The following is a 13,811-nucleotide window of genomic DNA, read 5'->3' as shown; positions in this document are numbered from 1 at the left end:
AATGTGTATGAATGGATGAGTTAATACTGACGGACTCTTTACTCAGCGGCCTCTACCATCAGCGTGTGAATGTGTATGAATGGATGAGTTAATACTGACGGACTCTTTACTCAGCGGCCTCTACCATCAGCGTGTGAATGTGTATGAATGGATGAGTTAATACTGACGGACTCTTTACTCAGCAGCCTCTACCATCAGCGTGTGAATGTGTTGGTGTGACCTGCAGTGTAAAAGAGCTTTGAGTCTTTTGGGACTTGGGTTGGGGAACGGAGGGTCGCTGGTTCAAGTCCTGGTGCAGAGCAAGTCTGATAATTGGTCTAGTAGTCTGAGAGGTGCCAGTACACTTCCTGAGCACTGCCGATCCAGTGATGACGTGGAGAAATAGCCGATCAGTGGTGGTCTTGACCGGTCTTTATTTGAAATCCTGAGTCCGCCCAGTCAGAGACCGAGACCTTCAAAAAGTGGTCCTGAGACCAAGACTGATTTGGAGTACTACAACACTAGTGCTTTGTTCTGCACTTTGTGTTTCAGGATCCCTGATACTCTCAGAAATACTACAAACAATGTTTCGTATTCTGTGATGTGACATCTCCACACATGAAGTCGTTTTCTGACTTTAGTTTGAATCATCCGTTTTCACGTCTAAAAGGAAGGTCACCTCTTTTTCTTGACATATACCAAAAACCAAGTCTGCTTATCACTCTTAGATACCACAAATTAAAATGTGTTTTATTATTCATGCTCTCAGACTTTACCCCTGCAGTGTTTGTTCTAAAGCAGAGTTTGTTCTCAGGTTCTCTCTAATACAGTTTCTATCTCCTGATAGTTTTTGTGGGTGGAAACTTGTCTCACAGTGAATATCTTCCACCATCACACATCCACACTAAACCCTGCTACTTCCTTCTTCAAAGTGTCAGATCTTATCCAAGCAGCATCCTCCGGTGTTGACCAATGAAGCCGATGCAAAACAACAACCTGCAGTTCCTCGGGTGTCCACTAGAGGCTGGCTGCAGAAAAGCACATGAAGTCACATACACACCCATACTAAAAAAGCCTGTTTACATTTTTGAGTCTTTAAAATGATTACAGTTGGATAGAATCGTGATCAGATGATTTTTAGACGTTGAGATATGTTGAGGTTTTTATTTTTTCTTCTGAAAGTTATGAATGTTGATGGTTGTTCCTGATGTGCTCTGTGTTTCAGCGGTTCAGGATCTCTGGGATGTGACGTACTCTTCTAAGCAGATCTGTGCCCGTAAAGGATCGACTGTGGAGATGAGCTGCACCTTTCCATACCCAGAGGAAATAAACGAGGAAGTTAACACACTTCAGGAAACATTTTGGTCTACTGATGAGCCTGAATATAAAGTGGATGTTAAAGAAGACTCCAAGTATTCAGGCCGTGTGCAGAATACCTGTGTGGGGAACAACTGTACTCTGAGAATCACAGACGTGAGAGAGACAGACACGGATTACTACAGGTTCATATTGAAAACAAACATCAGCAGATATTTAAGTAGATCTGGGGTCATCCTGACTCTCACAGGTAATATTTCACACTTTATTCTCTGAGCTCACAGTTTATAATATGTTGTATATTAATGTATTTACTACATGTTTGTGTGCTGATATTTCTATACATGTTCAGATCTCCAGGTGGAGGTGAGCAGACATGAGGCTGTATCCCTCTTTAAATGTGTCAACAGATGTCCTGATGAAACCTCCTTCATCTGGTTCAAGAATGGAGCGGAAATCAAAGATGAAACATCATCTCATTATTCATCAGAGCAGGTTCTTCAGACAGACAGTTATTCCTGTGCTGTACGAGGACATGAGAAGTTCCCGTCTCCTCCAGTGTGTGAGTTTATTTACAGTCTTCACTGATTCACACTAGGGCTGCAACTAACGATTATTTTGATAATCGATTAATCGGTTAATTATTTTTCTGATTAATCGATGAATCGGATTTAAAAAATTTCCACACGTTTATTCAAAAACAGAACATTAGTTCATTGACAGGGCAAACAAAAGTGCAAAAACAACAGGTTACTGCTTGGACGTCTCCATGAGCTTTCTGAAATGGGTCCTTGAGGGAAGAGTGTAGCCAGGGTTTAAGGTGGGGATCATTGTAGTGAAGTTGCATCTTTATTTTCAACCATCGTCAGAGGCCTCGTGTCAGCGACGAGCATGTTGAGGATGCTATCTGTCAAGACGGATGCTTCTTGTGGTGTACATGATGTTTTCTGCAATAACAAAGATAGTATTAATATGTAAAACAGCACAATTTACATCTAATCAATATGCCTTGTTGTTTTAGTTATGAATTTATTGTTATGTAAAAGTAAGTAAGTAACCCAAAGAGCACTTGCAGAGACAACACACGTTTTTATAATATATATTTATTTACATCAATACAGGTACCCTAAAAACTTATTTACACAAATTTAATTAAGTGTCTAAATGCACTTGCATACAGTGCAGTGTATTAACTCTCACCTTATTACAGAAAATTAAGCTTAATCATCAAATTATTAAATCATTGTAGTAAGTACATTGTTTTTTAATTGTTTATTGACAGCAAGCTGACAAAGTGCTTTAAAACATTTTTAAACTAAAATAAAATGTAAAACACACACCTACACAAATATATTCCAACGTCAACAGAAAATAATATGGGAAAACAGCAAAGAATATATCTGACAACGTATTGAAAGTGGGCCTAAAAGGCAAAATAATAAAGTTTTCTTTAGTCTAAGGTTGTTTGGAGTTGGCAAAGTAAAAAGTTTTCTGTACCGCGTCATTAACCAGCTAACGTTAAACGTTAACGTTAAAGCACCAGCCGAGCAACCGGAGAGACTAACGTTACATTTTCTTACTTGAAAACAGAACAACCATGGGATTTTGTAGTGACTTACCCTGCTGTCGAGCTCCCTTCCTAGTCAGCGATGACTCCGACATGTTTACTTTTCAGGTGCTGCATCATCACTGTGGTGCTCCCGTGCCGCGCCGTATCGCTATTGCAAAGCTTCAACTAACTCTTGTTTTTATGCATCGTGAAGTGCTCCCACACTTTAGAAGATTTCGGTTGAACCGTTCTCTCCGCTCTGCTGTGTTTAATATCTGAAATACCAGCTCCACTCTCTCACGCTGTAGCTCCGCCACGCTGTGCCGTCGGCATGTAAACAGTTCGGCGTGCACGTCACCACAGTCTGCGACATAGGGAGTGACGCATTAATCGTGCAACGCAACGAATCGATAATGAAATTCGTTGCCAACACTTTTATTAATCGATTTTTATTGATTCGTTGTTGCAGCACTAATTCACACCATCACACGGAGCCTTTAAAGGTCCAATCAGTGAGATGTGTAGAGAGTGAGATGATAAAGGTATCTTACTATCTAATCAGACATGAAGGAAACATGCTATGTTGAAGTGCTGGCTTCTCTGACAACAATGCAGCAGCCAGTATGTCCTCCTTCTAACTTTACATTCTGCTCCTGAATGCTCTGGATTTGTTTGGACCAGATAAAGTAGGCGCTGTTAAGACATCCCCCCACAAGGCCGTTTTGGATGCCCCTCGGTTTGTCAGATATGAGAGCAGTTATCAGGTCAAACCAACAGGTGTTGCAGCGATGGAAGTGTAACACCGGGAAGGTTGCGGCCGTAACCGGGGGATAAAAATCAAACTAGAAATGAATTGAAGTTATTTGTTCTTTTAAAAAGAGGACGTTTTCCTTCTGATCTCAGTGATGACGTGGAGAAATAGCCGATCAGTGGTGGTCTTGACCGGTCTTTATTTGAAATCCTGAGACTGAGACCTTCAAAAAGTGGTCCTGAGACCAAGACTGATTTGGAGTACTACAACACTAGTGCTTTGTTCTGCACTTTGTGTTTCAGGATCCCTGATACTCTCAGAAATACTACAAACACTGTCTCGTATTCTGTGATGTGACATCTCCACACATGAAGTCGTTTTCTGACTTTAGTTTGAATCATCCGTTTTCACGTCTAAAAGGAAGGTCACCTCTTTTTCTTGACATATACCAAAAACCAAGTCTGCTTATCACTCTTAGATACCACAAATTAAAATGTGTTTTATTATTCATGCTCTCAGACTTTACCCCTGCAGTGTTTGTTCTAAAGCAGAGTTTGTTCTCAGGTTCTCTCTAATACAGTTTCTATCTCCTGATAGTTTTTGTGGGTGGAAACTTGTCTCACAGTGAATATCTTCCACCATCACACATCCACACTAAACCCTGCTACTTCCTTCTTCAAAGTGTCAGATCTTATCCAAGCAGCATCCTCCGGTGTTGACCAATGAAGCCGATGCAAAACAACAACCTGCAGTTCCTCGGGTGTCCACTAGAGGCTGGCTGCAGAAAAGCACATGAAGTCACATACACACCCATACTAAAAAAGCCTGTTTACATTTTTGAGTCTTTAAAGTGATTACAGTTGGATAGAATCGTGATCAGATGATTTTTAGACGTTGAGATATGTTGAGGTTTTTATTTTTTCTTCTGAAAGTTATGAATGTTGATGGTTGTTCCTGATGTGCTCTGTGTTTCAGCGGTTCAGGATCTCTGGGATGTGACGTACTCTTCTAAGCAGATCTGTGCCCGTAAAGGATTGACTGTGGAGATGAGCTGCACCTTTCCATACCCAGAGGGAATAAACGAGGAAGTTAACACACTTCAGGAAACATTTTGGTCTACTGATGATCCTGAATATGAAGTGGATGTTAAAGAAGACTCCAAGTATTCAGGCCGTGTGCAGAATACCTGTGTGGGGAACAAGTGTACTCTGAGAATCACAGACGTGAGAGAGACAGACAGGGCTGTATACATGTTCATATTGAAAACAAACATCAGCAGATATTTAAGTAGATCTGGGGTCTACCTGATTGTCACAGGTAATATTTCACACTTTATTCTCTGAGCTCACAGTTTATAATAATATGTTGTATATTAATGTATTTACTACATGTTTGTGTGCTGATATTTCTACACATGTTCAGATCTCCAGGTGCAGGTGATCAGACAAGCGGCTCGACTCTTTTCTTGTCTCAACGGATGTTCTAAAGAAACCATCTGGTTCAAGAATGGAGAGGAAATCAAAAATGAAACATCATCTCATTATTCATCAGAGCAGGTTCTTCAGACAGACAGTTATTCCTGTGCTGTACGAGGACATGACAAGTTCCCGTCTCCTCCAGTGTGTGAGTTTATTTACAGTCTTCACTGATTCACACCATCACACGGAGCCTTTAAAGGTCCAATCAGTGAGATGTGTAGAGAGTGAGATGATAAAGTGAGCTTACTATCTGATCAGACATTAAGGAAACATGCTATGTTGAAGTGCTGGCTTCTCTGACAACAATGCAGCAGCCAGTATGTCAGTGATGATCAAATGATCCGCTCAAACGGTCGGTTTCGACTAACTTAAGGATAGCAACGTCATCTCACAGCCTGCTGTAGTCTCAGTTAGGGCTGCACGATATTGAGAAAAAAATGACATTTTCAATATTTTTGTTCCTGCGATATATGTTAACTGCTTCACTCTGTTCAGCTGAATTCTCCCTGAAATGATGATTACACACAACACACAGAGAGAGAGAGAGAGAGAGAGAGAGAGGAGAGAGAGAGAGAGAGGAGAGAGAGAAGAGAGAGAGAGAGTGAGAGAGAGAGAGAGAGAGAGACGAGAGAGAGAGAGAGAGAGAGAGAGAGAGAGAGACGAGAGAGAGAGAGAGAGAGAGAGGAGAGAGAGAGAGAGAGAGAGAGAGAGAGAGACCACACACAGGCTGAGCAGACGCACAATGGATCACAGAGTTTGTCCTCCTCCTGCGTTTTGACTTTTTTGTAGTCTTGAGTAATCAGCTGCCAGAGATGTGAATCAATGAAGAGTAATGTTTAGAGACATTTCTAGAACAAGCACAATGCATTTGTGAAGATGGTCCACCTCGGAAAGAGAAAAAATTGTGATTTCTGCAGGAAGCAAAGCAAACTTTAAGCAACGGATTACTTTGACATTAAACTACGACTGTTTCAAGTTTTATGGCAGCTCATGGAATCATAAGGCGTGGGAAGGAGGACGTGAAATAAACAATAAAATGGGCTATCAGAAGATCGAAACTTAGACCTCCAAAACAAAACCGAGAGCCCGTTCTGACTGAAGACAAAGTTGAAGGCACAGATCTGGAGGCCGCTTGCCTTTAACCCTGAAAGTGTTAAATAAAGCCCCTTATGTGATATTAACTAAAGCAAACTGTCAGATTGTATAAATCCCTGCTCCTCTCCGCTCACATTCACCGCTCTCTCTCTCTCAGTCGCTCGACCACTCACGCTGCACGTCGCTCTGCCCGGCCCTGATAACAGCAGGTGAGATGACAGAGCGCTGAGAAGGTGTTCTCACTATGAGAGTTGTTGCATAATGTGGTAAAAGATATAAATATATACTCATTTAGATCTATCAGTAATGTGAACGGGCTTAGACAGGATACATAAACTTCATTGAAAGGCTCAAATATGTCTTTTGGCTCCAGACAGATTTGTTTTTTCTTCACATCGCATATCCTTGCGTTGTGAGTATTGCGCATGCGCACATCTCGATGACGATGCTGAAACGATATATCGTGCAGCCCTAGTCTCAGTCAGTCTGTGAACTTGTCCATTCAGACTCTGTGAAACAGCGCTGCGTTAAACACTGCAGATATAGTGCACGCTAAATGCACGCTCCACTTTTCTCTTCCATCAAGGTGCAGCAGGAGCAGTCAGAGATAAACACGTCCAATGACAAACAGGCTGATTGTATTCAGTGTCTAATATTTTCAAAGCTAAATCAAGAGAAAAATTGTTTTGAGGAATAATAATTTAATTAAATATTATTATCAAATAAAAATTCTCTGTTGGATTTTAGTTATTAGTCTATAATGTTATAATGCAGGGGGGGTCTGGGCACTGCTACCTTTAAAACAATAAAGGCGAGCAAATATATATATATTTTTACAATTTCTCAATTTCCTGATCTGTGTCAGGAAAACAGGAAAGTGGGACACAGGTGCGGACCCAGGGGTGTCTTAAAGTTTTCCAAGAAGGATAACCACAAAAATCGCAAGCGATAGATTGGAGGGGGGGTAGGGAACAATGAAAATAGTCTAGAGCCAAAACATTCCTCTAACTAATGCACAGAAAATGATCAACTAAACCACTGCTGCCAGGCAGCTGACTCAAAACTAAATTGACCGGGAGACCCAAGAAACGCCAGGAAGGCCTTCAAACTCAACACAAAAGGCTGGGGTATATCAACTACCCAGCACCCCAAGTTACTTTGGTAATAGACACAAATACACAGGAAGTTATTTGTTGGTGTTTATGAACACACAGACAACAAGAGACACCACAGGGAGAAGCTCTCACTACCTCTGAAGGTGAGATAATGAGTCAGCACAGAACACTGACCTCCAGGAGTATATAGAAGCTCCCCACACCTGGTTTTAATCAAGGCCAATCAGCCACAAACACACCTGACTCTGCACTTAGGTGATTCATTCACCAACCCCAGTGAGAAGCCAGAGAGTGTGTCCTTACAATCTGATAAATTATTCAATCTGTGATTTAAATATCTTGATTCAAAAGAACATAATGCCTTCTTAATTAAATGTACTGTAACAGATGTGTATGCGACACAAAAACACTATTGTTTAATTTTGTGTCGGAAAGGACACTGGTATACTCACATTATGTTAATTTCAGAAATGACACTGTCTCTCTGACACTACCTTCTGGGCTTCAACGGCTATCAGACTTATGTGCTAGCATATTTGAAAGTCCGGCCTCCACGGTGTCTATCAAGAAAAAAGCTGGCCCTTGTGCAAATGTAGTTGATGACCCCTGCAGTATGTCCTCCTTCTAACTTTAGATTCTGGTCCTGAATGCTCTGGATTTGTTTTGCACATCATTTTATGAAACTTGCATCTAAAGGGTTAAAATCCTGAAAATAATTGAATATTTGATAGTTTTGATTAGGACTGAAGTTGATTGAAAGATTTAACCCCAAAAAAGTGGAAAAAAAACATTGTTCTAATTATCTTCACAGCTGTTTTAGGGAGCGGATATTTCTGTCAACGAGTGGCTCAAGAGGGTAGTAAATTTGTACTCAGTGTATCATAGAACTATTCAAAAAAATGAAATTGGAATTTCAAAATGTATCATACCATATGCACTAACACAGTCAAAGTGATTGTTAAAGGAAACTGAAAAATTCATTGAGTGATACCAGAGGGTTAAATGGTACCTCCATTTTCATATGTGCAGGTTATCAGAGAGTTTCCTGATTATCTGTCTCACTGTTACATTTTTCTGCAAATATAAAAACTTTTATTCAGCAGGTATGATCGTCAGTTTCAGAACCAAAGCTGTTCAATATAACACGTCCACCTTCATCTGATGTGAGGTCTCTCTGATTCTCCTCCAGATGCTCCAAAGCCTCCTTCTGTGTCAGTGAGTTCCCACGATGAGATAGTGGAGGGCACTTCAGTCAATCTGACCTGTAGCAGTGATGCTAACCCAGCAGCTAATTACACCTGGTACAAGGCGGATGGACCTCTAAACCCTAATCACACATATCCAGGAGCTACGCTTGTCTTCAGCTCCATCGAGTCCTCTGACTTTGGGGAGTTTTACTGTGAAGCTGAGAACACGCTGGGGAGAACGACCTCCAAACGCATCTCTGTCAACCTAACATGTGAGTCAAACACTCATCATTAAATAGAGTGAGATGAAGCTACTGCTACCTACCAACCAAGCTGAAGTGTTAAATCCTGCAGTTCCTCGACTGTCCACTAGAGGCTGGCTACAGAAGAACAGGAAGTCACATACACACCCATTCTAAAAAGCCTGTTTTTACAGCAGAGATGAACATGTTTACAGCCTGGTTCAAAAAAACCAAATAGGTGTGATTAGCTCATGTCTGGATGGACACACACTGTACGGGGGGTGAATGTTTTGATGACTCATCAGTTTTGATTTGATGAAGGATAAGAGTTATTCACAATAAGGCGTGTAGCTGACCTGATTGACAGGTGGGCGCGGTGTAACGGTTTGTCAGGAGGTTTAAAACCCGCCTCAGCTCCAGCTCTCAGCCGGTCGTTAGGTTGACTGAAAGTTAGACTGAGACAGCGTTTCCAGCATGGAGACCGCCATCGATGGGACTCCAGCGCCCCCTGCAGGAACAGAGGGGGGACGTCACTCAGGCTTCAAACATTCATATTTACAGTCCATTCTACCGACCTACCAACTGAACAATCACCCAAACCACCAACTCTTAAAGTGCTTCCACACTTTACACAAAACTGAAAACCTCCTGAAGTGTTCAGGAGGATATCAGGAGCAATCTTCCTGAAATGATCTAGAAACTTTAAGCAGTGCAGATGTGAAAATGTCTTAATCATTTCCTCCTCCATGGTGTCAGACTGACTGAATGATGAACAGAGGGTATAACAAAGAGGAAAAGTGATTTTTCTGTCTAATCCTTCCAGTGAAGTGTCTCACATATCGCTCTTTCATTCTTAGGGAACTCACTAAAAATCATCACCAGGTGGACTCTGCTGCTCCTCTTGTTGAGTCCTCTGATTCCCCTGACTCTGTGGCTGAGGTAAAACCATCAACATTCATTCTGTTGTTTATGACTCCCATCATGTTAAACTGGGAATTTATTGTTTTATGATTTAACCCAGGTGGAAGAAAACTGTGAACTCCACCACTGAACCAGACGAACCTGCAGAGATGATCGAGGTAAGAGAGAGAGACAGAGAGAGAGAGAGAGAGACAGAGAGAGACAGAGAGAGAGAGAGAGAGAGAGAGATACAGAGGGAGAGAGAGAGAGAAAGACAGAGAGAGAGAGAGAGAGAGAGAGAGAGAGAGAGAACGAGACAGACAGAGACAGAGAGAGAGAGAGAGAGAGAGAGAGAGAGAGAGAACGAGACAGACAGAGAGAGAGAGAGACAGAGAGAGAGAGAGAGAGAGATACAGAGAGAGGGAGAGAGAGAGAGAGAGAAAGACAGAGAGAGAGAGCGAGGGAGAGAGAGAGAGACAGAGAGAGAGAGACAGAGAGAGAGAGGGAGAGACAGAGAGAGAGAGAGAGAGAGAGAGACAGAGAGAGAGAGAGAGAGAGAGAGAGCGAGGGAGAGAGAGAGAGAGAGAGAGAGACAGAGAGAGAGAGAGAGACAGAGAGAGAGAGAGAGAGAGAGAGATACAGAGGGAGAGAGAGAGAGAAAGACAGAGAGAGAGAGAGAGAGAGAGAGAGAGAACGAGACAGACAGAGAGAGAGAGAGAGAGACAGAGAGAGAGAGAACGAGACAGACAGAGAGAGAGAGAGAGAGAGAGAGAGAGAGAGAGAGAGAGAGAGAGAGAGAGAGAGAGGTTTGGTTTTCAAAATACCTTTTATTTTACCACTACCAGGAGAAAATTATAACACTGTCACATCATCACTCAGATCAAGAGAAGGAAATAAATAAATAAATAAAAAATAAAACATAAAACAAAACAAGTGCAACAAAAATCACAACATCAACAAAAACAACATTTACTGCATCAAAAATGAATAATCAGCTCTCCATCCCCACCCACAGAGCACAAAGCTTCTTCCACAGCCCATACACTATTAAAGTCTTGCACATTGTCCATCATTTGATAATAGGCAAATTCTACCTTTAGTCTGGCCTTCAAAAGTCCCTCCAGAACCAGCACCGGTTCCACACAGCCAGTACCCTGAGCTCGGTTCTTGCGTGTAAGCCAAATGGCCAACTTAGCCGAGCCAGATAAAAAGTTCATCAGTGTATGTACAGTCTTTTTCTTTGCAGAATACTTTGGCCCAAAAACAAACACTGCATAAGAGAAATCCTCCCCGAGAGCTTCAAAGAAGCTTTTCATAAGGACAAACAAGAGTGAGAGCCTGGGACACTCAACAAACAGATGAGACAAAGTTTCAGTTAGTGAACAAAACAAACACTCCTCTCCCACCCCTGGATCAATGTGCGCTCTGTATCTGTTCGTGGCTATAACCCCATGCACAACTCTCCACTGGAGATCTGCTGTTCTCTTCTCAACAGGCAGCTTGTACAGGGACCGCCAGCTGCCTTTCGGGGAAACCTCCGGGCCAAAAAACTCGATCCACCTCGACTCTTTCACTCCCGACAGACCACGAAGATGTAGGACCTTAACACAGGACTGATAGAGTGCCTTTTTCCCTGCATCCTGGAACTTTCCCAGAACAGGAGTACTAAAGGACAGCAGTCCACCTCCTCTTTCCTGCCACTCCCCGACATCTGGGGTAACAGACAAAGATGGGAAGCTGTATTCGCCCTCTTCACTCCACTGCTCACACAGATTCTCAATGTTTAGAAATGTCACAAGTTTTACTGGAAGTGCAGCAAAGACTTCCTCCACCACTCTTTCAACCACCCGGCTGGAGGTGATATTGGTCCTTTCTTTGAGGGCGTCCAGGGTCAGTCTTACCAGGTGACCCAGTTTTGTGCAGCCTGCCTCTCTGAAACTGGCCCGGAGACTGGCTGACTGCAAAGTTGGAGTCCTTATAAAATCATTAAAAAATAACGGTTCCTCAAAGATCCACATTCCCAGACTCTCAGTTTTTTCCCTTTTGAATGTGTACATTTTCCATGCCTGCATTACAGACATATAAAAGGATGTTAATCCAGTGAGATCCACCTCCTCAAGCTTTAACAGAAAGAGCTGCTTAGTGTACCCCAGCCGTCCAGCTCTCCTCAGCAGCAGTCGAGCGATGTCCATCCAGCTGGGACCACAAGTGAAAAGGAGTCTCTGTGCAGTCTGGAGTCTGAATGAGGCAATTTTTGACTGAATGTCTATAAGTCCATGTCCCCCTTCAGCCACCGGCAGGTAGAGGACTGCCGCCTGGACCCAGTGTTTGCCTGACCAGAAGAAGTCCAGGATGGCCCTTTGAATGTCCTCCACCAGCCCTCTTGGAGGTGTCAAAGCCACAAGTCTGTGCCAGAGAGTCGAGGCAACCAAGTTATTGACCACCAGAACTCTTCCCCTATACGACAACTGGGGTAGCAACCATTTCCATTTAGACAACCGAGCGCACACTTTCTCCCTAACTCCCTCCCAGTTTTTACTTTTAAAGCCCTCGGTACCCAAATAAACCCCCAACACCTTCAACCCCTCCCTCCCCCACTCAAGTCCACCCGGCAGACTGGGCACTGCCTGGTCCCTCCACTCTCCCACCAGTAAGGCACCACTTTTTTCCCAGTTCACCCGTGCAGCTGTTGCCCTTTCATACAGGGACAGGGTGTCCCGCAGACACCGAACGTCCCCCTGATTGGAGATGAAGATGTTTACATCATCAGCATAGGCAGAAATTGTAGGGGGACATTCAATGCTACAGGCCGCGGGCAAAGAAAGCCCGCTGAGCCGGTCCCTCAACCTGCACAGCAAGGGCTCAATAGCCAAGCTGTACAGCTGGCCGGAGATGGGACAACCTTGTCTGATCCCTCGCCGTACAGGGATTGGCCGACTCAACCCCGCCCCCATCTTCACCAAACACTGTGCATCCTGATACAACAAACCAACTAATGACACAAAACCATCCCCAAAACCAAAAGACCTCAGTGCAGAAAACAAATACGAGTGATCCACCCTGTCAAACGCCTTCTCTTGATCCAGAGACACAATGCCAACATTTAGATTATAGATTTTACACACATCAATGACATCTCTGATAAGAAAAACATTATCCATGATTGTCCGGTCTGGAACACAGTAACTCTGGTCTTTATGGACCACACTTCCCAGAACGTCCTTTAGTCTGTTCGATAAAGCTCTGGAGAGGATCTTGTAGTCCGCACAAAGCAAAGCAACCGGCCTCCAGTTTTTTAACAATGCCAGGTCACCTTTCTTGGGGAGCAAGGAAAGAACTGCTCTCTTACAAGAACCAGGAAGAGACCCGGTCCTGCAACACTCCATTAAAACACTATGCAGGTCAGACCCAAGGATATTCCAGAACCTCTTAAAAAAGTCTGTGGACAACCCATCTATTCCAGGTGCTCTTCCTGTTGCCATCTGAGTGACAGCAGCAGTGAGCTCCTCCAGAGACAGCTCCCCTTCCAGAAGAGACCTCTCCTCCACACTGAGCTGAGGGAGACCCTCCAGGAGCTCCCTGCGACACTCCTGGCTGCAACTCTCTGCTCCAAACAGATCCTCATAGAACTGCATGGCGTGACTGCTCATTTCCTTTGGATCAGCTGTTATTCGACCTCCTGGCAGTTTCAGACAAGTCAGTAGCTTTTTTTGAGCCACAGATCTCTCAAGATTGAAAAAGAAAGACGTTGGGGCATCCATGTCTTTGAGTTGAAGGAAACGACTCCGCACAAGAGCTCCCTTCACCCTCTCCTGCAGGAAAGAGCTCAACTCCATACGTTTCTCCTTCAGCAGGGTACCAGTGGTGGGATCCACACTCCCATTTAACCCCTCCTCAAGGTTCTTAATGTTGTCCTCAAGATTTTTAATGACTGTTTTTAATCTAGCAGAAGAGTGTGACGTGTACTGCTGACAAAAAACACGAATCTGAGCTTTACCAACCTCCCACCAAAGCTTCAAAGAATCAAACTCAACTTTTCTTAATTGCCACTGATCCCAAAAACACCCAAAGTTTTTACAGAAAACATTGTCCAGTAGAAGCTTGTTATTAAAATGCCAGAAGGACTTAGCCCTTTCACCTGGTGAAATAATCAGCTCCACACTAACAAAATGGTGATCAGTGAAGCCGACAGGCAGAA

The 13,811-nt window shown here is 43.3% G+C and overlaps 1 protein-coding gene across 1 annotated transcript in view; it reads left to right on the top strand.

Moving 5' to 3' along the window:
- The first annotated feature begins 1,588 nt into the window (after positions 1 to 1,588).
- The window catches only part of LOC109979624 (B-cell receptor CD22-like), a 16,799-nt gene continuing 4,576 nt past the window's right edge, over positions 1,589 to 13,811 (top strand). The window contains exons 1-5 of the mRNA XM_065956320.1: positions 1,589 to 1,593; positions 1,707 to 1,858; positions 8,474 to 8,743; positions 9,571 to 9,652; positions 9,735 to 9,792. Of these exons, the coding sequence (XP_065812392.1) occupies positions 1,589 to 1,593; positions 1,707 to 1,858; positions 8,474 to 8,743; positions 9,571 to 9,652; positions 9,735 to 9,792 (567 nt within the window). The remainder of the gene's footprint in view (positions 1,594 to 1,706; positions 1,859 to 8,473; positions 8,744 to 9,570; positions 9,653 to 9,734; positions 9,793 to 13,811) is intronic.

This window comes from Labrus bergylta, chromosome 6 (assembly GCF_963930695.1).
Source record: "Labrus bergylta chromosome 6, fLabBer1.1, whole genome shotgun sequence".
Lineage (NCBI taxonomy): Eukaryota > Metazoa > Chordata > Actinopteri > Labriformes > Labridae > Labrus > Labrus bergylta.
Note: the sequence above shows the minus strand (reverse complement) of the source record. Positions and strands in the feature narration are given on the sequence as shown.